At 47.1% G+C, this 24,253-nt stretch overlaps 1 protein-coding gene across 2 annotated transcripts; it reads right to left on the reverse strand.

Moving 5' to 3' along the window:
- Positions 1-9,860: 9,860 nt before the first annotated feature.
- S100A10 (S100 calcium binding protein A10) lies at positions 9,861-24,253 on the reverse strand. 2 transcript variants are annotated; one of them, XM_040412859.1, is made up of 3 exons: positions 24,100-24,253; positions 12,234-12,388; positions 9,861-10,134 (listed from the first exon to the last, which is right to left on the reverse strand). In XM_040412859.1, exons 2-3 carry the CDS (start codon positions 12,366-12,368, stop codon positions 9,979-9,981), a joined length of 291 nt encoding a protein of 96 aa, XP_040268793.1. In that variant the 5' UTR covers positions 12,369-12,388; positions 24,100-24,253; the 3' UTR covers positions 9,861-9,978. The 2 variants fall into 2 exon arrangements, with proteins under 2 accessions (XP_040268793.1, XP_040268792.1); XM_040412858.1 differs by lacking the exon at positions 24,100-24,253 and adding an exon at positions 18,351-18,528.

The following is a 24,253-nucleotide window of genomic DNA, read 5'->3' on the forward strand; positions in this document are numbered from 1 at the left end:
TAGTTGCTTGAAGAAGACCACACAGGTCGAAACGTCGCATTTTTGCTGGTGAATAAACCTTTGGAAATTCAAGGCTGGAGAGTGCTGCGGTCTTCTATACAAGTCCATCTATACCTGGGGGAGTTCAGGACTGACTCCCGCCACGGCTGGCACCACCACACCAAGGGACGGTATTTATCATTTTTCCGTTGTGCTGCTACACTTTGTTTTTTTCATCTCTCAGTGAATGGGTGCTGCTCTCCATAAGGCTACGTTCACACATGGCATTCTGTGACCACTACAGCACATCTGAGAGGGGGGGGGTAAATATGCAGCCCTGTTCACATGAATAAGGGAGGGAGCGTCACAAAATGTCTGCTGGGTGTGAACACGTCCTAAAGCACTACCCTTATATACACTATACACACATAGGGCTTGTTACAGCCCTGCAGATATCAGATTCTCTTCACTTCTGAGCAATTTGAGGAAATCCCAAAATGTGAGATGTGTCATTTTCCTGTGATTCACACACACGGGGCTCAGCCAACACCCGGACCGCTGCTCGCCCACATTACCCTGGTAACACGCAATATTGTTCCAAACACTGGCTTCACATCACTAGGTGGAGAGGAAGTAGATGTGAGAGGGGGGGAGTATAGAGAGAGAGAGAGAGGGGGGAGAGGATAAAGGGAGTAGAGTATAGTGTGAGGGGAGGACAAGAACAAAGAGTGTATAGAGAGATGGGAGAGAGTATAGAAAGAGGGGAGAGTATAGGGAGAGAGAGAGAGGGGAGGGAAGAGTATAGGGAGAGTGCAGAGAGGGGAGGGAAGAGTATAGAGAGGGGGTGAGGGTAGAGAAGAAAGTATAGAAAGATGGGAGAGTACAGAGAGGGGAGGGAAGGTGGAGAGAGGAGAGTATAGAGAGAGGGGGGAGGATAAAGGGAGTAGAGTATAGTGTGAGGGGAGGACAGGAACAAAGAGTGTATAGAGAGATGGGAGAGTATAGAAAGAGGGGAGAGTATAGGGAGAGAGAGAGAGGGGAGGGAAGAGTATAGGGAGAGTGCAGAGAGGGGAGGGAAGAGTATAGAGAGGGGGTGAGGGTAGAGAAGAAAGTATAGAAAGATGGGAGAGTACAGAGAGGGGAGGGAAGGTGGAGAGAGGAGAGTATAGAGAGAGGGGGGAGGATAAAGGGAGTAGAGTATAGTGTGAGGGGATGACAGGAACAAAGAGTGTATAGAGAGATGGGAAAGTATAGAAAGAGGGGAGAGTATAGGGAGAGAGAGAGGGGAGAGTATTGGGAGAGTACAGAGAGGGGAGGGAAGAGTATAGAGAGGGGGTGAGGGTAGAGAAGAAAGTATAGAAAGAGGGGAGAGTGCAGAGAGGGGAGGGAAGAGTATAGGGAGAGTACAGAGAGGGGAGGGAAGAGTATAGAGAGGGGGTGAGGGTAGAGAAGAAAGTATAGAAAGAGGGGAGAGTACAGAGAGGGGAGGGAAGGGGGAGAGTATAGAGAGGGGAGAGGATAAAGGGAGTAGAGTATAGTGTGAGGGGATGACAGGAACAAAGAGTGTATAGAGAGATGGGAGAGTATAGAAAGAGGGGAGAGTGCAGAGAGGGGGGGGAAGAGTATAGAGAGGGGGTGAGGGTAGAGAAGAAAGTATAGAAAGATGGGAGAGTACAGAGAGGGGAGGGAAGGTGGAGAGAGGAGAGTATAGAGAGAGGGGGGAGGATAAAGGGAGTAGAGTATAGTGTGAGGGGATGACAGGAACAAAGAGTGTATAGAGAGATGGGAAAGTATAGAAAGAGGGGAGAGTATAGGGAGAGATAGAGGGGGGAGGGAAGAGTATAGAGAGGGGGTGAGGGTAGAGAAGAAAGTATAGAAAGAGGGGAGAGTATAGGGAGAGTGCAGAGAGGGGAGGGAAGAGTATAGAGAGGGGGTAAGGGTAGAGAAGAAAGTATAGAAAGAGGGGAGAGTATAGGGAGAGTGCAGAGAGGGGAGGGAAGAATATAGGGAGAGATGGGAGAGTACAGAGAGGGGAGGGAAGAGTATAGAGAGGGGGTGAGGGTAGAGAAGAAAGTATAGAAAGATGGGAGAGTACAGAGAGGGGAGGTGGAGAGGGGAGAGTATAGAGAGAGGGGGGAGGATAAAGGGAGTAGAGTATAGAGTGAGGCTATAGAGAGATGGAAGAGTATAGAGAGGGAGAGAGATGGGAAAGTATAAAGAGAGATGGGAGAGTATAGAGGAGAAGGGATGTAGCGAGAGAAGAGAGAGAGATGAGCATACAGAGAGGGTAGAGTATAGAGACAGAGGAGAGGAGATGTAGAGAGATTGGAGAGGATAGAGGAGTGGGGATATAGAGAGAGAGTAGAAGGGATGTAGACAGAGGAAGGAATAGAGGAATGGGGATATAGAGAGTAAGGGGAGATGGGACAGTATAGAGAAAGAAGAAAGGGAATTGGAGTGTAGGGAGTGGGGATATTGAGACAGTATAGGGAATAGGGAGAGAGATGGGTGAGTATAGAGAGGAGATATAGAAAGAGAAAGGGGATGTAGACAGAGGAAAGGAGATATAAAGAGGAGAGGGGATGTAGGGAGAGAAAAGGGAAAATAGAGAGAGGTGTGAAGATATAGAGTGGAGAGAAAGAGAATGCAGAGAAAGGTGAGAGACTATAGAGAGGTGAGAGGCTATAGAGAGGTGAGAGACTATAGAGAGGTGAGAAGCTATAGAGAGGTGAGAGACTATAGAGAGGTGAGAAGCTATAGAGAGGTGAGAGGCTATAGAGAGGTGATAGACTATAGAGAGGTGATAGACTATAGAGAGGTGAGAGGCTATAGAGAGGTGAGAGACTATAGAGAGGTGAGAGGCTATAGAGAGGTGAGAGGCTATAGAGAGGTGAGAGACTATAGAGAGGCTATAGAGAGGTGAGAGGCTATAGAGAGGTGAGAGGCTATAGAGAGACTATAGAGAGGTGAGAGACTATAGAGAGGTGAGAGGCTATAGAGAGGTGAGAGACTATAGAGAGGTGAGAAGCTATAGAGAGGTGAGAGGCTATAGAGAGGTGAGAGACTATAGAGAGGTGAGAGGCTATAGAGAGGTGAGAGGCTATAGAGAGGTGAGAGGCTATAGAGAGACTATAGAGAGGTGAGAGACTATAGAGAGGTGAGAGGCTATAGAGAGGTGAGAGACTATAGAGAGGTGAGAAGCTATAGAGAGGTGAGAGGCTATAGAGAGGTGAGAGACTATAGAGAGGTGAGAGGCTATAGAGAGGTGAGAGGCTATAGAGAGGTGAGAGACTATAGAGAGGCTATAGAGAGGTGAGAGGCTATAGAGAGGTGAGAGACTATAGAGAGGTGAGAGACTATAGAGAGGTGAGAGGCTATAGAGAGGTGAGAGGCTATAGAGAGGCTATAGAGAGGTGAGAGGCTATAGAGAGGTGAGAGGCTATAGAGAGACTATAGAGAGGTGAGAGACTATAGAGAGGTGAGAGGCTATAGAGAGGTGAGAGACTATAGAGAGGTGAGAAGCTATAGAGAGGTGAGAGGCTATAGAGAGGTGAGAAGCTATGGAGAGGTGAGAGGCCATAGAGAGGTGAGAGGCTATAAAGAGGTGAGAAACTAGAGAGGTGAGAGGCTATAGAGAGGTGAGAGACTATAGAGAGGTGAGAGGCTATAGAGAGGTGGAGGCTATAGAGAGGTGAGAGGCTATAGAGAGGTGAGAAGCTATAGAGAGGTGAGAGACTATAGAGAGGTGAGAGGCCATAGAGAGGTGAGAGGCTATAAAGAGGTGAGAAACTAGAGAGGTGAGAGACTATAGAGAGGTGAGAGGCTATAGAGAGGTGGAGGCTATAGAGAGGTGAGAGACTAGAGAGGTGAGAGGCTATAGCGAGGTGAGAGACTATAGGGAGGTGAGAGACTATAGAGAGGTGAGAGACTAGAGAGGTGAGACGAGGCTATAGAGAGGTGAGAGACTATAGAGAGGTGAGACTATAGAGAGGTGAGAGGCTATAGCGAGGTGAGAGGCTAAAGAGAGGTGAGAGACTATAGAGAGGTGAGAGACTAGAGAGGTGAGGCTATAGAGAGGTGAGAGGCTATAGCGAGGTGAGAGGCTATAGAGAGGTGGAGGCTATAGAGAGGTGAAAGGCTATAGAGAGGTGGAGGCTATAGAGAGGTGAGAGACTATAGAGAGGTGAGAGACTATAGAGAGGTGAGAGATTATAGAGAGGTGAGAGGCTATAGAGAGGTGGAGGCTATAGAGAGGTGAGAGATTATAGAGAGGTGAGAGGCTATAGAGAGGTGGAGGTTATAGAGAGGTGAGAGGCTAAAGAGAGGTGGAGGCTATAGAGAGGTGAGAGGCTATAGAGAGGTGAGAGGCTATAGCGAGGTGAGAGGCTATAGAGAGGTGGAGGCTATAGAGAGGTGAGAGATTATAAAGAGGTGAGAGGCTATAGAGAGGTGGAGGCTATAGAGAGGTGGAGGCTATAGCGAGGTGAGAGCCTATAGCGAGGTGAGAGACTATAGGGAGGTGAGAGACTATAGAGAGGTGGAGGCTATAGAGAGGTGAGAGACTATAGAGAGGTGAGAGACTATAGAGAGGTGGAAACTATAGAGAGGTGAGAGACTAGAGAGGTGAGAGGCTATAGCGAGGTGAGAGACTATAGAGAGGTAAGAGGCTATAGAGAGGTGAGACTATAGAGAGGTGGAGGCTATAGAGAGGTGAGAGGCTATAGCGAGGTGAGAGGCTATAGAGAGGTGAGACTATAGAGAGGTGAGAGACTATAGAGAGGTGAGAGGCTATAGAGAGGTGAGAGACTATAGAGAGGTGAGAAGCTATAGAGAGGTGAGAGGCTATAGAGAGGTGAGAGACTATAGAGAGGTGAGAGGCTATAGAGAGGTGAGAGGCTATAGAGAGGTGAGAGACTATAGAGAGGCTATAGAGAGGTGAGAGGCTATAGAGAGGTGAGAGACTATAGAGAGGTGAGAGACTATAGAGAGGTGAGAGACTATAGAGAGGTGAGAGGCTATAGAGAGGTGAGAGGCTATAGAGAGGCTATAGAGAGGTGAGAGGCTATAGAGAGGTGAGAGGCTATAGAGAGACTATAGAGAGGTGAGAGACTATAGAGAGGTGAGAGGCTATAGAGAGGTGAGAGACTATAGAGAGGTGAGAAGCTATAGAGAGGTGAGAGGCTATAGAGAGGTGAGAAGCTATGGAGAGGTGAGAGGCCATAGAGAGGTGAGAGGCTATAAAGAGGTGAGAAACTAGAGAGGTGAGAGGCTATAGAGAGGTGAGAGACTATAGAGAGGTGAGAGGCTATAGAGAGGTGGAGGCTATAGAGAGGTGATAGGCTATAGAGAGGTGAGAAGCTATAGAGAGGTGAGAGACTATAGAGAGGTGAGAGGCCATAGAGAGGTGAGAGGCTATAAAGAGGTGAGAAACTAGAGAGGTGAGAGACTATAGAGAGGTGGAGGCTATAGAGAGGTGAGAGATTAGAGAGGTGAGAGGCTATAGCGAGGTGAGAGACTATAGGGAGGTGAGAGACTATAGAGAGGTGAGAGACTAGAGAGGTGAGACGAGGCTATAGAGAGGTGAGAGACTATAGAGAGGTGAGACTATAGAGAGGTGAGAGGCTATAGCGAGGTGAGAGGCTAAAGAGAGGTGAGAGACTATAGAGAGGTGAGAGACTAGAGAGGTGAGGCTATAGAGAGGTGAGAGGCTATAGCGAGGTGAGAGGCTATAGAGAGGTGGAGGCTATAGAGAGGTGAAAGGCTATAGAGAGGTGGAGGCTATAGAGAGGTGAGAGACTATAGAGAGGTGAGAGACTATAGAGAGGTGAGAGATTATAGAGAGGTGAGAGGCTATAGAGAGGTGGAGGCTATAGAGAGGTGAGAGATTATAGAGAGGTGAGAGGCTATAGAGAGGTGGAGGTTATAGAGAGGTGAGAGGCTATAGAGAGGTGGAGGTTATAGAGAGGTGAGAGGCTAAAGAGAGGTGGAGGCTATAGAGAGGTGAGAGGCTATAGAGAGGTGAGAGGCTATAGCGAGGTGAGAGGCTATAGAGAGGTGGAGGCTATAGAGAGGTGAGAGATTATAGAGAGGTGAGAGGCTATAGAGAGGTGGAGGCTATAGAGAGGTGGAGGCTATAGCGAGGTGAGAGCCTATAGCGAGGTGAGAGACTATAGGGAGGTGAGAGACTATAGAGAGGTGGAGGCTATAGAGAGGTGAGAGACTATAGAGAGGTGAGAGACTATAGAGAGGTGGAAACTATAGAGAGGTGAGAGACTAGAGAGGTGAGAGGCTATAGCGAGGTGAGAGACTATAGAGAGGTAAGAGGCTATAGAGAGGTGAGACTATAGAGAGGTGGAGGCTATAGAGAGGTGAGAGGCTATAGCGAGGTGAGAGGCTATAGAGAGGTGAGACTATAGAGAGGTGGAGGCTATAGAGAGGTGAGAGACTATAGAGAGGTGAGAGACTAGAGAGGTGAGAGGCTATAGAGAGGTGGAGGCTATAGAGAGGTGAGAGACTATAGAGAGGTGAGAGGCTATAGAGAGGTGAGAGGCTATAGAGAGGTGAGAGGCTATAGAGAGGTGAGAGGCTATAGAGAGGTGAGAGACTATAGAGAGGTGAGAGGCTATAGAGAGGTGAGAGGCTATAGAGAGGTGAGAGACTATAGAGAGGCTATAGAGAGGTGAGAGGCTATAGAGAGGTGAGAGACTATAGAGAGGTGAGAGACTATAGAGAGGTGAGAGGCTATAGAGAGGTGAGAGGCTATAGAGAGGTGAGAGACTATAGAGAGGTGAGAGACTATAGAGAGGTGAGAGACTATAGAGAGGTGAGAGGCTATAGAGAGGTGAGAGACTATAGAGAGGTGAGAGACTATAAAGAGGTGAGAGACTATAGAGAGGTGAGAGGCTATAGAGAGGTGAGAGACTATAGAGAGGTGAGAGACTATAAAGAGGTGAGAGACTATAGAGAGGTGAGAGGCTATAGAGAGGTGAGAGACTATAGAGAGGTGAGAGGCTATAGAGAGGTGAGAGACTATAGAGAGGTGAGAGACTATAGAGAGGTGAGAGACTATAGAGAGGTGAGAGGCTATAAAGAGGATACAGGAAGCTGATCAGATTGATGGTTGTTAGTGTAGATGCTCCACACAATGAGCAGGGCAGATCACTGGTTTCTTGGCTCAGGACTGATGACTGGTTTCTTGGCTCAGGACTGATGACTGGTTTCTTGGCTCAGGACTGATGACTGGTTTCTTGGCTCAGGACTGATGACTGGTTTCTTGGCTCAGGACTGATCACTGGTTTCTTGGCTCAGGACTGATTGCTGATGGAGGATCTTTTTGGTTGATGTGATTTGGTCGCCCTGTGCCACCCACACTCACAGCTGATAGTGACCTCCTGGAGTATCTCATAATCGTACACAACTGATACTGGGGAAGTGCATAAGAACTGACCGGTATTTAATCCAGGATAGGCTGGTGTTCACTAACCCCACAGACATGAGGTGTGGTCACACTGTGTGCATACATTACCCGATGTAGATTTCATTTTCCTGACCTCGTATCTGCTGCTACAATGAGAGGGAGAAATAGAAAAACACGAGAGGAATCCAAAACCGTAAAGTCCTTATCCAATGTAAATCATGGTGATGATCCCGTAGACCTGAACTCTGCTCCTGGCCCGGATTGTTCTCACAGTCAGATGGAGCCGCCCTTGTTTTCTCATTTCTTTCCATTATTGTCGTCATTTTTGCTTCCAACAATGCTGAGGTCATAGAGAATATTTCAGAGGATTCACACCCTGGTCCCATCTGGTAAATGTTATCAATTCTGCAAATTTTTGGCCAGTTTTAAAATGAGCATTATACAGATGCAAGGACTCCCCGACTGTGATTTAACTTTAGTTAAGCAGAACTTGGGTCATAATACAGACACTAAAATGTAGCTCTATAATAGCAACAGTCAGGCTGGTCTAAGTTGGGTAGACAAAAGTCCCAGGTTACGTAAGGGCCCACACAACTCTGGAACCAGGCAAGCAATCAGGGACTGGTAGGGTTGGTTTTCATGTCTACTTCTGGCTGTACCAGTTCATCAAGACATGCTTGACCTCCAAGTGCTTTACACATAGGGGGAGGGTTGGTGACCTTTGCTCAAGATGGGACGTAAACTTTCAAGTGTCATCATCACTTTATACAAGGAGGGGGATTGGTGACCTCTCAAAAGTCCTAGTGACACAAGGACAGTTGATAACCTTGAAGTGTCGGCATCTCTTTATAATAGCGAGTTGTTGACTTCTGCTTAAGAGTCCTACTGACACAAGGACGGGTGGCAAACCTTCAAGTGTCGTCATCTCTTTATACAATTGGGAAATTGGTGACCTCTGCTCAAGAGTCCGAGTGACACAAGGATAGGTGGCAAACCTTCAAGAGATGTCATCTGTATAAAAGGCGGAGATTAGTAACCTCACAAACGTCCTAGTGACAAGGACAAGTGGCAAATCTTGAAGTGTTGTCATCTTTCTATATAAAGTGGTTACAGGAGGTAAACCATTAAGTGTCAGCATCTCAGGCCCTCACATGGTAGAAACATGTGATCTGTAATTTACACTAGATTGGTTCCTTGTGTTTGGGTAAATATTTGTCACCGCTATCACACAGCACAGCTGATGCAAGTACGGTATTCTCAACTTCTCGGGATCAAAAATGGTGCAGGTTGTGGATAACTGGCTCATGATGGGTCCATTAGACTGTGCCAGACCATGACTATACTACTCTGGAGGATGTATCGATGGACTATCTGGTACGTATTTAGCAGAACATTCCTGTGGATCCCTTTTGGCCAGATAGTTCTGAGGCTTAAGTGTCCTGATTTTTGTAACTTAATTGTTGCTAAGTATGCTGGTAGACCACCCAATTTCTCAGGGGTTTGTGGGGTCTAAATGGTCTCCTCGATCACAGGAAATTACCAAGAACCAAGCCACTGGTAAGGGAGAAGAGTAAATTTTGAGTCTACAAACCACCGACCAGAAAACGGTTAGGCCTCTTTCACACGAGCGCGGCGGATTGGCTCTGGATGCGTTCAGTGAAACTCGCACCATTTTGCATGAAACTTCAGTCAGGATTCAGTGTGGGTGCTATGCATTCACGTCACGCATTGCACGACGACACAGGAACGAGGTGCAGCCGTCATCAACGAGATACTGGTGACACGTTTCGATGACGACCCACTGGTACGTCCAGACCCTTGGTCATGGCAGGTGTGTGTGAGAGATAGGCTTTATTTCTCTCTGTATATATGATGGGAACATTCTGTAGTACACATTTTTATAAGCCCGAGGAGCATTGCTTCTTCGGTGGAGTTTTTGGAGAACTTTCAGGCAAGGCTGGCAGCAGTTGTTGAATGTTTATGTAATCTGCCTCATGTAATGCGTGTTCTTCAGTCTTGGAATAGATGAGCCATGGTGTAGTCATGAAAACGACTTACCTTCAGATCATAATCCACCAGCAGATCAATAGCTGATAACACATTTCACATTAGAGGGAAACAAATGCAAGAAGACTTCATAAATCACGTTCTAGGTGTGATCGTTACAGCGCGTGCGGTTGTCAGAGCTGTGTGAGTGCCCCGAGGGAAGAGGGTGGAGCGCCAGTGTCTGACATGAAGCAGGGTAAGGTGAGACATACTGCTGGGAGGCTGCCTGTGTGGGCTGCAGTGCACTGGATGGTGGACGGTGGTTCCGACCAAGTGCAATGGACAACTTTTCTGGTTGACATTGCCTGGTGTAGAGTTGACATGTGCAGCGTCCCCTGATATGTCAGAGCTAAGAAATGTTGCATCGGATATAATCTGGCACATCTCACTGTACAAACGTGAACAAAACACCACAAGACCTACAAAAACATGGGGCATTTATTATAGCTTTGGGGTGGAATGAGTGGACAGATGGGGTCCTCTTTGGAGCAGTCTGGAGCGATAGGTGGATATAGAAGCGGTGGCGGCGGTCGGCCTCACTTCCTGCCCTTCATGTTCTTACAGTAGTAGTCGTTACAGGCAATGGTCAGACCGGCGATTAGGGAGAAGAAGCTATGGAAGGTGACCTTCCCATCCCGGCATTGATCCAGATCCTTCATTATCTTATCCACAGCCAGGGGGTCATTCTGATTCTGTCAGGGGAAGAGAGAGGGATTGGGTTAATTCAGGAGTAACCATACAGACACCGAAATACTCCCTGCTGTCCTGCTGATATTAACAATGCATGTGTGACCTCTGTACCTTATTTTATGATTTATATATAAAACGGGTCTCAAAAACATGACTTATCCTGTACTGATCCTGAGTTACCTCCTGTATTATACTCCAGAGCTGCACTCACTATTCTGCTGGTGCAGTCACTGTGTACATACATTACTTATCCTGTACTGATCCTGAGTTACATCCTGTATTATACTCCAGAGCTGCACTCACTATTCTGCTGGTGGAGTCACTGTGTACATACATTACTTATCCTGTACTGATCCTGAGTTACATCTTGTATTATACTCCAGAGCTGCACTCACTATTCTGCTGGTGCAGTCACTGTGTACATACATTACTTATCCTGTACTGATCCTGAGTTACATCCTGTATTATACTCCAGAGCTGCACTCACTATTCTGGTGGTGGAGTCACTGTGTACATACATTACTTATCCTGTACTGATCCTGAGTTACATCCTGTATTATACTCCAGAGCTGCACTCACTATTCTGCTGGTGGAGTCAATGTGTACATACATTACTTATCCTGTACTGATCCTGAGTTACATCTTGTATTATACTCCAGAGCTGCACTCACTATTCTGCTGGTGCAGTCACTGTGTACATACATTACTTATCCTGTACTGATCCTGAGTTACATCTTGTATTATACTCCAGAGCTGCACTCACTATTCTGCTGGTGCAGTCACTGTGTACATACATTACTTATCCTGTACTGATCCTGAGTTACATCCTGTATTATACTCCAGAGCAGCACTCACTATTCTGCTGGTGCAGTCACTGTGTACATGCATTACTTATCCTGTACTGATCCTGAGTTACATCCTGTATTATACTCCAGAGCTGCACTCACTATTCTGCTGGTGCAGTCACTGTGTACATACATTACTTATCCTGTACTGATCCTGAGTTACATCCTGTATTATACTCCAGAGCTGCACTCACTATTCTGCTGGTGCAGTCACTGTGTACATGCATTACTTATCCTGTACTGATCCTGAGTTACATCCTGTATTATACTCCAGAGCTGCGCTCACTACATGATTTTTGCTTTGCACAGAGAATATTTAATATAGGACGCTAGGAGGAGGCACTATTCCCCAAGCGCCTCTCATGCTTCCCACACACATGAGATCTCAACATCTGATTGTGAAATTCCTTTTAAATCCCATTAATTGTCTCTCCTCCCCGGCAGGACGCACCTACAGGGGATTACAACTCCCAGTGGGCAAGATGGGGCTCGCCGAGAGGATTCTCAGCACTTGTCTGGGAGGGCCACCTACTGCCTCGTGGAGTCTTTATCAGGAGATGAGGTTGACAGCTAGGAAGGATCGCTACATTATGCAGTCGGATATCCTAACTTCAGCCTTAATGGGAATCTTCTGCTTGCTCTGGGGGCACCATGGGAACACTGACAAACTTGCTCCTCTGTGAAAGGAGGTCACATGACAGAAAGCGCTACACCGATTTCCATTTATTGAAGGCTACATTCCAAGGAGCCTAAGAAGCAGGACCTCCTGTGATCAGCCAGCTGCCCGTTTAAGGTAGAGGGGCTGTCCAAAGTGGACAATCCCTTTAAGGGACCATGACACAGGGATTAAACCAAGCATACTGCCTAATGGGGTTGATCCTGCTGAGCACAAGGATACCTGCCTTGTGAAAATCGGTTGTGCTGTTCCCAAGAAAAGAGACTTTATTCTTTATGACTTTTATTCTTTATTCAGTGCAACGAGGGGCGTGGCCAGCACTAGAAAGCTGAGTGACTAAGCTCCACCTCTCAGCGCCCTGTAGCTCTCATGTGCATAAAGAATAAAAGTCTCTTTTTCTTGGGAACGCCACAACCGATTTTCACAAGACAGGTATCCTTGTACTCAGCAGAATCAACCCCATCAGACAGTATACTTGGTTTCCTAGGGTGGATAGTGCCGATAAATGCACCTTAGGTATTAAAGATGTAAATGAAGGTCCCCAGGCCTCCTCTGTATTGTCTATGATTTGCAGACGCACCTTTAGGAATTCAGGGAACTCGGTTTGCATCAGTCTATGGAGGTCGTCCTTGTTCATGTGGTTCTTGTCCCCACAGTATTTGTGGAAGGTGAACATCATGCTCTCCATTGCCTGTTCCAGTTCAGAAGGCACCATGATTACTGGGAGCTGAGGATCTACAAGAGAAGACAAACTCATTAGTGCCAGTCACGCCTGATCCCGATACAGTATACCAGGCATGGTCATAGTTACCACTAGGTCCTGTGCCCACGGAGGCAACTTGTGGGGGCGACACCAGTAATAATATACCATCTCCTATATACCCTGGTATGCAGCCTCCATATATTCTTAGGGGCGGGGCTGTGACAACCTGTCAATCACCACTCACCATCATGACACCGGTGGGCGCTGCAGGTGGTGATGTCGTCACTTGAATTAACTCATTGAGGGATTTAGCAGTGCAGGGATTACAAGGGGTTAATGCCTTCCCGCTCCTGAGTCATTAGTGCATCCTGATATCGATCATTATGAGGTCTGTTCAGGGAGGATAATAGTGGCTGACTACACAGAGAACAGGAACACTTAATGGAAGCTAATGCTCGCTGTCTTCTCCATGACGGGAAATGGGTTCTAAATGCACCCCCCCCCCCCCCCCCATGACACACCGCCTTAATGAAGAGGAAGCCTTAAAGTGCACCTGACCCCCCTATATGAGCTCATCTAAGGATTGCATTTGCATGGATTTGATCGTTCTGGCGACAGTTCGACGCTTTCACAGGGTCCATTAGTTAAATGCGCCAGAGAGGTCCTGGCATGTACATGGAAGCGATCCTAGGAGCTGAGGCTCTACTCGATACTGACACGTCTGGTGCCATTCCCACCCTGGGCCTGAGGCTGGAATAATCCAGCAGGAAATCCCTAGTAACACATAGAATAGACTGTATTCTCCTGTCCTACAGTCATCCTCTCCACTGAAATGGCTGATAACAGGGGACAATAGACTGTATTCTCCTGTCCTACAGTCATCCTCTCCCCTGAAATGGCTGATAACAGGAGCAATAGACTGTATTCTCCTGTCCTACAGTCATCCTCTCCCCTGAAATGGCTGATAACAGGGGGCAATAGACTGTATTCTTCTGTCCTACAGTCATCCTCTCCTCTGAAATGGCTGATAACAGGGAGCAATAGACTGTATTCTCCTGTCCTACAGTCATCCTCTCCCCTGAAATGGCTGATAACAGGAGCAATAGACTGTATTCTCCTGTCCTACAGTCATCCTCTCCCCTGAAATGGCTGATAACAGGGGGCAATAGACTGTATTCTTCTGTCCTACAGTCATCCTCTCCCCTGAAATGGCTGATAACAGGGAGCATAGACTGTATTCTCCTGTCCTACAGTCATCCTCTCCCCTGTAATGGCTGATAACAGGGGGCAATAGACTGTATTCTCCTGTCCTACAGTTATCCTCTCCCCTGAAATGGCTGATAACAGGGAGCAATAGACTGTATTCTCCTGTCCTACAGTCATCCTCCCCCCTGAAATGGCTGATAACAGGGGGCAATAGACTGTATTCTCCTGTCCTACAGTCATCCTCTCCCCTGAAATGGCTGATAACAGGGGGCAATAGACTGTATTCTCCTGTCCTACAGTCATCCTCTCCTCTGAAATGGCTGATAACAGGGAGCAATAGACTGTATTCTCCTGTCCTACAGTCATCCTCTCCCCTGAAATGGCTGATAACAGGGGGCAATAGATTGTATTCTCCTGTCCTACAGTCATCCTCTCCCCTGAAATGTCTGATAACAGGGGGCAATAGACTGTATTCTCCTGTCCTACAGTCATCCTCTCCCCTGAAATGGCTGATAACAGGGGGCAATAGACTGTATTCTCCTGCCCTACAGTCATCCTCTCCCCTGAAATGGCTGATAACAGGGAGCAATAGACTGTATTCTCCTGTCCTACAGTCATCCTCCCCCCTGAAATGGCTGATAACAGGGGGCAATAGACTGTATTCTCCTGTCCTACAGTCATCCTCTCCCCTGAAATGGCTGATAACAGGGGGCAATAGACTGTATTCTCCTGTCCTACAGTCATCCTCTCCCCTGAAATGGCTGATAACAGGGGGCAATAGACTGTATTCTCCTGCCCTACAGTCATCCTCTCCCCTGAAATGGCTGATAACAGGGGGCAATAGACTGTATTCTCCTGTCCTACAGTCATCCTCTCCTCTGAAATGGCTGATAACAGGGGGCAATAGACTGTATTCTCCTGTCCTACAGTCATCCTCTCCCCTGAAATGGCTGATAACAGGGGCAATAGATTGTATTCTCCTGTCCTACAGTCGTCCTCTCCCCTGAAATGGCTGATAACAGGCGGCAATAGACTGTATTCTCCTGTCCTACAGTCATCCTCTCCCCTGAAATGGCTGATAACAGGGAGCAATAGACTGTATTCTCCTGTCCTACAGTCATCCTCTCCCTTGAAATGGCTGATAACAGGGAGCAATAGACTGTATTCTCCTGTCCTACAGTCATCCCCTCCCCTGAAATGGCTGATAACAGGGGGCAATAGACTGTATTCTCCTGTCCTACAGTCATCCTCTCCCCTGAAATGGCTGATAACAGGGGGCAATAGACTGTATTCTCCTGTCCTACAGTCATCCTCTCCTCTGAAATGGCTGATAACAGGGAGCAATATACTGTATTCTCCTGTCCTACAGTCATCCTCTCCCCTGAAATGGCTGATAACAGGGAGCAATAGATTGTATTCTCCTGTCCTACAATCATCCTCTCCCCTGAAATAGATGATAACAGGGGGCAATAGACTGTATTCTCCTGCCCTACAGTCATCCTCTCCCCTGAAATGGCTGATAACAGGGGGCAATAGACTGTATTCTCCTGTCCTACAGTCATCCCCTCCCCTGAAATGGCTGATAACAGGGGGCAATAGACTGTATTCTCCTGTCCTACAGTCATCCTCTCCCCTGAAATGGCTGATAACAGGGGCAATAGATTGTATTCTCCTGTCCTACAGTCGTCCTCTCCCCTGAAATGGCTGATAACAGGCGGCAATAGACTGTATTCTCCTGTCATACAGTCATCCTCTCCCCTGAAATGGCTGATAACAGGCGGCAATAGACTGTATTCTCCTGTCCTACAGTCATCCTCTCCCCTGAAATGGCTGATAACAGGGAGCAATAGACTGTATTCTCCTGTCCTACAGTCATCCTCTCCCCTGAAATGGCTGATAACAGGGAGCAATAGACTGTATTCTCCTGTCCTACAGTCATCCTCTCCTCTGAAATGGCTGATAACAGGGGGCAATAGACTGTATTCTCCTGTCCTACAGTCATCCTCTCCCCTGAAATGGCTGATAACAGGGGGCAATAGACTGTATTCTCCTGTCCTACAGTCATCCTCTCCCCTGAAATGGCTGATAACAGGGAGCAATAGATTGTATTCTCCTGTCCTACAATCATCCTCTCCCCTGAAATGGATGATAACAGGGAGCAATAGATTGTATTCTCCTGTCCTACAGTCATCCTCTCCCCTGAAATGGCTGATAACAGGGAGCAATAGATTGTATTCTCCTGTCCTACAGTCATCCTCTCCCCTGAAATGTCTGATAGCAGGGGGCAATAGACTGTATTCTCCTGTCCTACAATCATCCTCTCCCCTGAAATGTCTGATAGCAGGGGGCAATAGACTGTATTCTCCTGTCCTACAGTCATCCTCTCCCCTGAAATGGCTGATAACAGGGGGCAATAGACTGTATTCTCCTGTCCTACAGTCATCCCCTCCCATGAAATGTCTGATAACAGGGGGCAATAGACTGTATTCTCCTGTCCTACAGTCATCCTCTCCCCTGAAATGGCTGATAACAGGGAGCAATAGACTGTATTCTCCTGTCCTACAATCATCCTCTCCCCTGAAATGTCTGATAACAGGGGGCAATAGACTGTATTCTCCTGTCCTACAATCATCCTCTCCCCTGAAATGTCTGATAGCAGGGGGCAATAGACTGTATTCTCCTGTCCTACAGTCATCCTCTCCCCTGAAATGACTGATAACAGGAGGCAATAGACTGTATTCTCCTGTCCTACAGTCATCCTCTCCTCTGAAATGGCTGATAACAGGGGACAATAGACTGTATTCTCCTGTCCTACAGTCATCCTCTCCCCTGAAATGGCTGATAACAGGGGGTAATAGACTGTATTCTCCTGTCCTACAGTCATCCTCTCCCCTGAAATGGCTGATAACAGGAGCAATAGACTGTATTCTCCTGTCCTACAGTCATCCTCTCCCCTGAAATGGCTGATAACAGGGGGCAATAGACTGTATTCTCCTGTCCTACAGTCATCCTCTCCTCTGAAATGGCTGATAACAGGGAGCAATAGACTGTATTCTCCTGTCCTACAGTCATCCTCTCCCCTGAAATGGCTGATAACAGGGGGCAATAGACTGTATTCTCCTGTCCTACAGTCATCCCCTCCCCTGAAATGGCTGATAACAGGGAGCAATAGATTGTATTCTCCTGTCCTACAGTCATCCTCTCCCTGAAATGGCTGATAACAGGGAGCAATAGACTGTATTCTCCTGTCCTACAGTCATCCTCTCCCTGAAATGGATGATAACAGGGGGCAATAGACTGTATTCTCCTGTGAGAAGTTTTAGGTCTGTTTAGGGATTCATCCTCTGGATGATTGTTCCCATTCACTGACAGCAAGCAGAGATCAGTGAAGTATTTAGATAGGAGTCCTGCACTCGGAGGAGGAGAGGTCAGGTCTCTACGGTAATAAAACATGTGTCAGTCCATAGATCAGTCCACCCCCCACCCATTCTGCAGCATTCCCCGAATTCCTCCACCGGCCAGACCAGCATCACCCAGGGCAACTGAACCTGACAACTCGCATGTCTGACACCCTGCTGAGCGACAACCAATGGTATACCTAGCTCAGTCTAGGAAAGCTGGGTGACGATAAAGGACATGGTGGTCGTATTAGTTGTCACTCAACTTCCCCCAAAAGTGATTTGATAGGATGACAACCAAAATGACTCAACTATTCTCCTTCAAAGGTTGTCACCAATGTTTCCTGTATACAGATGGTGGGCATAGGGCCAGCGCGAGGGAGGGTGCAGTTATTGACTCTGGGATTAGATTCAGGAATGTCAGGAACTCTGCCCGCCACACCCAACTCATCACCCGTCATACAGCAGCTATATCTCAGCAGATCCATGACCCCGGAGCTGGATATAGAGGAGAAGATGGGTACACCCAACTCATCACCTGTCATACAGCAGCTATATCTCAGCATATCCATGACCCCGGAGCTGGATATAGAGAAGACGTGTACACCCCGCTCATCACCTGTCATACAGCAGCTATATCTCAGCATATCCATGACCCCGGAGCTGGATATAGAGAAGACATGTACACCCCGCTCATCACCTGTCATACAGCAGCTATATCTCAGCACATCCATGAACCAGGAGCAGGACATAGAGAAGGCATGTACATCCTGCTCATCACCTGTCATACAGCAGCTATATCTCAGCATATCCAGGAGCTGTACACCATTCAGGGTCTGCTTTTGCATCTTTCTCACAGTTTCAGGATCTCTGCATGCTGTCAGTGAACAGGAACAATGTTGAGTAGCAGACCTAATGTTTCTCCCAGCTGAGGGTTTGTTGCAGTGTAGTGGATCTCCGGGGATCACATCTCATGTGTCTCCCAGCAGTCAGTCACAAGGCCGCCATTGTCTCCTCTGTACTGGGGTGGGGTCGCTGGGAATTCTGATGACCCTGCACAACCCGCATAAAGAGTGTGATCATCAGCTGGGCGGAGTTCAGGGATGATGGGTGTGGTAGTGCAGAGCAGAAGAGGGTGTCCCCTCTGTGGGAAGGACCTGAGGGCATATATGGCGGCTTCAGTCTCCTCAGTCGGTGCCCCTCCCAAGTACTACACCGCCATGCAGTGCCCCATTAACAGCGTCCAAATTACTCCTCCATACAGTAACCCAAGTTCAGTACCATAGCTGTAAAGTGCCGCCATACACTGCAAAAACAATACACAGTGCCGCCATAGAGTGCTAAAGTAACTTGTGCCAGCATTACAGAGTTGGCTCAATGGCAGATTTACCTCCAGTCTGCTCTGTGTCCTCAGGCCAAGGTGTGGCGCTATAATCTGGGTGTGTCCTCACACCCGGCTGTGACCTGGACTCTAGACCTGGAGCTGACAATCCGTTATTCACAACCCCTCCCCCTCCTCCCCAGAACCAAATAGAATGCGGAAAATAAGTCATGAAAATGGGAAGTGTACGCCAGGAATGGGGGGCCACACTGTACCTGTGCTCGGGGCCCCGTCATCTGGCAGCTCTGCAGAGACAACACCTCTGAACACATCCGGAGACAAACACCCAACACACTGGTTGTACTGACAGCCGGGAGGGGCCGCCTGCAACGCCATACACTTTACCCACACGTTGTACTGTACCCACACGTTGTACTGTACCCACTCGTTATACTGTACCAACTCGTTATACTGTACCCACACGTTACACTGTACCTACACGTTACTGTACCTACATTTTACACTGTACCCACACGTTACTGTACCTACACGTTATACTGTACCCACATGTTACACTGTACCTACACGTTACTGTACCTACATTTTACACTGTACCCACACGTTACACTGTACCCACACGTTACACTGTACCCACATGTTACACTGTACCCACACGGACGTGGGGATTCGTGATCGAGATACAAGACGGCCCAAGATTAAATTGTATATTTAATCGCCGTAAGGTCACACTAGATATAACACTGTATACACAGAGAATATATACAGTCGTCCAAGGTTACAAAAACAGGTGATATAGGTACAACAGGGTTAAGCAGAACAATAAGTCAGTTTACCAGATATACGAGTCGTTTGGGTAGTTATGAGTTCTTAGTTGTATTCATGTCAGAGGCAGTGATGTCAGCCGTTTGCAGGTCCCTCCAAACACATTGCACGATGTGACCCCCTTTCAGAGAAAGACACGCCCGCTTGCTGGCACAAGCCTTTTAACCTGTAGCCGGCCCCTCTCTCTGCTGGACTGGCTGCAAATGACCCACACAACCCTTTAGGGTTTATAGCTCCAGTCCAGAAGGTCACAGGGAGATGGTTCTGGGACCAACGGATCCACCTGGGTTCTGGCTACAACTAGAGTCCAAATATGGTGCCGCTATTGGGTTTCTGTGGGGAGATATGGATATCTCCCTTCCCTGGCATCCCACCCTCAAACAAAGACCATGGGCATGTTCATCATGGCCACCGGGACACAAATATGTATTTGGTTTGCGCCTGCGATGGCCGGGCGATTCATAATTCCTTATGAAATGTAGGTGCCAACATGTTTGGGAGGTATCACTGATCCTGGCAAGGGCTGATACCTCCTGCTGGGGGTTTTCCTGCAGGATCCGTGCTGTCTGAACGGAGGTGTGAAATGTAACCAAATGTGGCCTGCTAGGAGTTTTCTGCTATCTGGCTGCGACTTTAAAGCAGGGCCCTCCTGTGGAGCTTGATTTTCTCTGCCATCTTTCAGCAAATGGTGGGTCTGAGGACAGGGCTGACAGTAAATATTAATCCATATTCCTCACACACACACGTTATACTGTACCCACATGTTACACTGTACCCACACGTTACACTGTACCCACACGGTACACTGTACCCACACGGTACACTGTACCCACATGTTACACCGTACCCACATGTTATACTGTACTTACACGTTACACTGTACCTACATATTACAATGTATCGACATGGTACACTGTATCCATACGTCACACTGTACCCACAATATTGTACCCTTACAACCTAACAGAAGGGACCCTAATTTGTAGCGGTGGTGGTAGCAGTGGGGATGGGGTCTCTCCCTTATGTGTACATACATGTAGATGTTATTTGTGATTCCCGAGGCTCACTGATTGTGTCTTTTGCACATACTTTGTATCATATGCCACATCCTCTGTGTCCTCGTGTTACATTGTATTCACATGTTCCCATCACAGCCAATCAGATTCCAGCTTTCATTTTTCCAGCAACAGAACTAACATTGTATCTGCTCCGGCTGTTATACCAGGGCCCTTGTGCCTATAGATCACATTGTATCTGCTCTGGTTGTTATACCAGGGCCCTTGTGCCTATAGATCACATTGTATCTGCTCCGGCTGTTATACCAGGGCCCCTTGTGTCTGTAGATCACATTGTATCTGCTCCGGCTGTTATACCAGGGCCCTTGTGCCTATAGATCACATTGTATCTGCTCCGGCTGTTATACCAGGGCCCTTGTGCCTATAGATCACATTGTATCTGCTCCGGCTGTTATACCAGGGCCCTTGTGTCTATAGATCACATTGTATCTGCTCCGGCTGTTATACCAGGGACCCTTGTGTCTATAGATCACATTGTATCTGCTCCGGCTGTTATACCAGGGCCCCTTGTGTCTGTAGATCACATTGTATCTGCTCTGGTTGTTATACCAGGGCCCTCGTGCCTATAGATCACATTGTATCTGCTCTGGTTGTTATACCAGGGCCCTCGTGCCCATAGATCACATTGTATCTGCTCTGGTTGTTATACCAGGGCCCTCGTGCCCATAGATCACATTGTATCTGCTCTGGTTGTTATACCAGGGCCCTTGTGCCTATAGATCACATTGTATCTGCTCCGGCTGTTATACCAGGGACCCTGTGTACGGTATAGTCCAGTCTGTATTACAGCAGTGTACGGTATAGTCCAGTCTGTATTACAGCAGTGTACGGTATAGTCCAGTCTGTATTACAGCAGTGTACGGTATAGTCCAGTCTGTATTACAGCAGTGTACGGTATATAGTCCAGTCTGTACGGTATAGTCCAGTCTGTATTACAGCAGTGTACGGTATAGTCCAGTCTGTATTACAGCAGTGTACGGTATAGTCCAGTCTGTATTACAGCAGTGTACGGTATATAGTCCAGTCTGTATTACAGCAGTGTACGGTATATAGTCCAGTCTGTATTACAGCAGTGTACGGTATAGTCCAGTCTGTATTACAGCAGTGTACGGTATATAGTCCAGTCTGTATTACAGCAGTGTACGGTATATAGTCCAGTCTGTATTACAGCAGTGTACGGTATATAGTCCAGTCTGTATTACAGCAGTGTACGGTATATAGTCCAGTCTGTATTACAGCAGTGTACAGTATATAGTCCAGTCTGTATTACAGCAGTGTACGGTATAGTCCAGTCTGTATTACAGCAGTGTACGGTATATAGTCCAGTCTGTATTACAGCAGTGTACAGTATATAGTCCAGTCTGTATTACAGCAGTGTACGGTATATAGTCCAGTCTGTATTACAGCAGTGTACGGTATAGTCCAGTCTGTATTACAGCAGTGTACGGTATATAGTCCAGTCTGTATTACAGCAGTGTACGGTATAGTCCAGTCTGTATTACAGCAGTGTACGGTATAGTCCACTCCAGTCTGTATTACAGCAGTGTACGGTATATAGTCCAGTCTGTATTACAGCAGTGTACGGTATAGTCCAGTCTGTATTACAGCAGTGTACGGTATATAGTCCAGTCTGTATTACAGCAGTGTACGGTATAGTCCAGTCTGTATTACAGCAGTGTACGGTATATAGTCCAGTCTGTATTACAGCAGTGTACGGTATAGTCCAGTCTGTATTACAGCAGTGTACGGTATAGTCCAGTCTGTATTACAGCAGTGTACGGTATATAGTCCAGTCTGTATTACAGCAGTGTACAGTATATAGTCCAGTCTGTATTACAGCAGTGTACGGTATATAGTCCAGTCTGTATTACAGCAGTGTACGGTATAGTCCAGTCTGTATTACAGCAGTGTACGGTATAGTCCAGTCTGTATTACAGCAGTGTACGGTATAGTCCAGTCTGTATTACAGCAGTGTACGGTATATAGTCCAGTCTGTATTACAGCAGTGTACGGTTTAGTCCAGTCTATATTACAGCAGTGTACGGTATAGTCCAGTCTGTATTACAGCAGTGTACGGTATAGTCCAGTCTGTATTACAGCAGTGTACGGTATAGTCCAGTCTGTATTACAGCAGTGTACGGTATATAGTCCAGTCTGTATTACAGCAGTGTACGGTATATAGTCCAGTCATTATTACAGCAGTGTACGGTATAGTCCAGTCTGTATTACAGCAGTGTACGGTATATAGTCCAGTCTGTATTACAGCAGTGTACGGTATAGTCCAGTCTGTATTACAGCAGTGTACGGTATATAGTCCAGTCTGTATTACAGCAGTGTACGGTATAGTCCAGTCTGTATTACAGCAGTGTACGGTATAGTCCAGTCTGTATTACAGCAGTGTACGGTATATAGTCCAGTCTGTATTACAGCAGTGTACAGTATATAGTCCAGTCTGTATTACAGCAGTGTACGGTATATAGTCCAGTCTGTATTACAGCAGTGTACGGTATAGTCCAGTCTGTATTACAGCAGTGTACGGTATAGTCCAGTCTGTATTACAGCAGTGTACGGTATAGTCCAGTCTGTATTACAGCAGTGTACGGTATATAGTCCAGTCTGTATTACAGCAGTGTACGGTATAGTCCAGTCTGTATTACAGCAGTGTACGGTATATAGTCCAGTCTGTATTACAGCAGTGTACGGTATAGTCCAGTCTGTATTACAGCAGTGTACGGTATAGTCCAGTCTGTATTACAGCAGTGTACGGTATAGTCCAGTCTGTATTACAGCAGTGTACGGTATATAGTCCAGTCTGTATTACAGCAGTGTACGGTATATAGTCCAGTCATTATTACAGCAGTGTACGGTATAGTCCAGTCTGTATTACAGCAGTGTACGGTATATAGTCCAGTCTGTATTACAGCAGTGTACGGTATAGTCCAGTCTGTATTACAGCAGTGTACAGTATAGTCCAGTCTGTATTACAGCAGTGTACGGTATAGTCCAGTCTATATTACAGCAGTGTATGGTATAGTCCAGTCTGTATTACAGCAGTGTACGGTATAGTCCAGTCTGTATTACAGCAGTGTACGGTATATAGTCCAGTCATTATTACAGCAGTGTACGGTATATAGTCCAGTCATTATTACAGCAGTGTACGGTATAGTCCAGTCTGTATTACAGCAGTGTACGGTATAGTCCAGTCTGTATTACAGCAGTGTACGGTATATAGTCCAGTCTGTATTACAGCAGTGTACGGTATATAGTCCAGTCTGTATTACAGCAGTGTACGGTATATAGTCCAGTCTGTATTACAGCAGTGTACGGTATATAGTCCAGTCTGTATTACAGCAGTGTACGGTATATAGTCCAGTCATTATTACAGCAGTGTACGGTATAGTCCAGTCTGTATTACAGCAGTGTACGGTTTAGTCCAGTCTGTATTACAGCAGTGTACGGTATAGTCCAGTCTGTATTACAGCAGTGTACGGTATATAGTCCAGTCTGTATTACAGCAGTGTACGGTATATAGTCCAGTCTGTATTACAGCAGTGTACGGTATATAGTCCAGTCATTATTACAGCAGTGTACGGTATAGTCCAGTCTGTATTACAGCAGTGTACGGTTTAGTCCAGTCTGTATTACAGCAGTGTACGGTATAGTCCAGTCTGTATTACAGCAGTGTACGGTATATAGTCCAGTCTGTATTACAGCAGTGTACGGTATAGTCCAGTCTGTATTACAGCAGTGTACGGTATAGTCCAGTCTGTATTACAGCAGTGCGTGGTGTTTGGGTGTGCCTGGCACAGCCCACCCTCACTGTATATGTGTCTATGACTAGATTGCGAGCTCTTGGGGGCAGCCTGTGTAGCAGCAGAGTGCGGTGTCAGATGCCTTACCTTGTGCAGGGGAGCAGTCAGCAGCTGGCGGTGGGTCCGGCTGGGTGAAGTGAGGAGGACTCTGTGTGTCTGAGCTGATCACAGGAGGCAGGAACACCCCTTTAAGGCTGTCCGGCCCCTGAAACCTGAGGCCGCCTTCCTTCCCCCAGACTCC

This window comes from Bufo bufo, chromosome 11 (genome assembly GCF_905171765.1).
Source record: "Bufo bufo chromosome 11, aBufBuf1.1, whole genome shotgun sequence".
NCBI classification, from domain to species: Eukaryota; Metazoa; Chordata; class Amphibia; order Anura; family Bufonidae; genus Bufo; species Bufo bufo.

Excerpts from the sequence above, each read along its gene's own strand:
- S100A10 (XM_040412858.1), bottom strand. The coding sequence starts at position 18,513 with ATGACTTATTTTCCGCATTCTATTTGGTTCTGGGGAGGAGGGGGAGGG. Across the intron at positions 12,389-18,350 it reads GGACACAGAGCAGACTGGAG|ATCCTCAGCTCCCAGTAATC; the intron begins GTAAATCTGCCA and ends CTTCTCTTGTAG. Across the intron at positions 10,135-12,233 it reads AGTTCCCTGAATTCCTAAAG|AATCAGAATGACCCCCTGGC; the intron begins GTGCGTCTGCAA and ends TTCCCCTGACAG.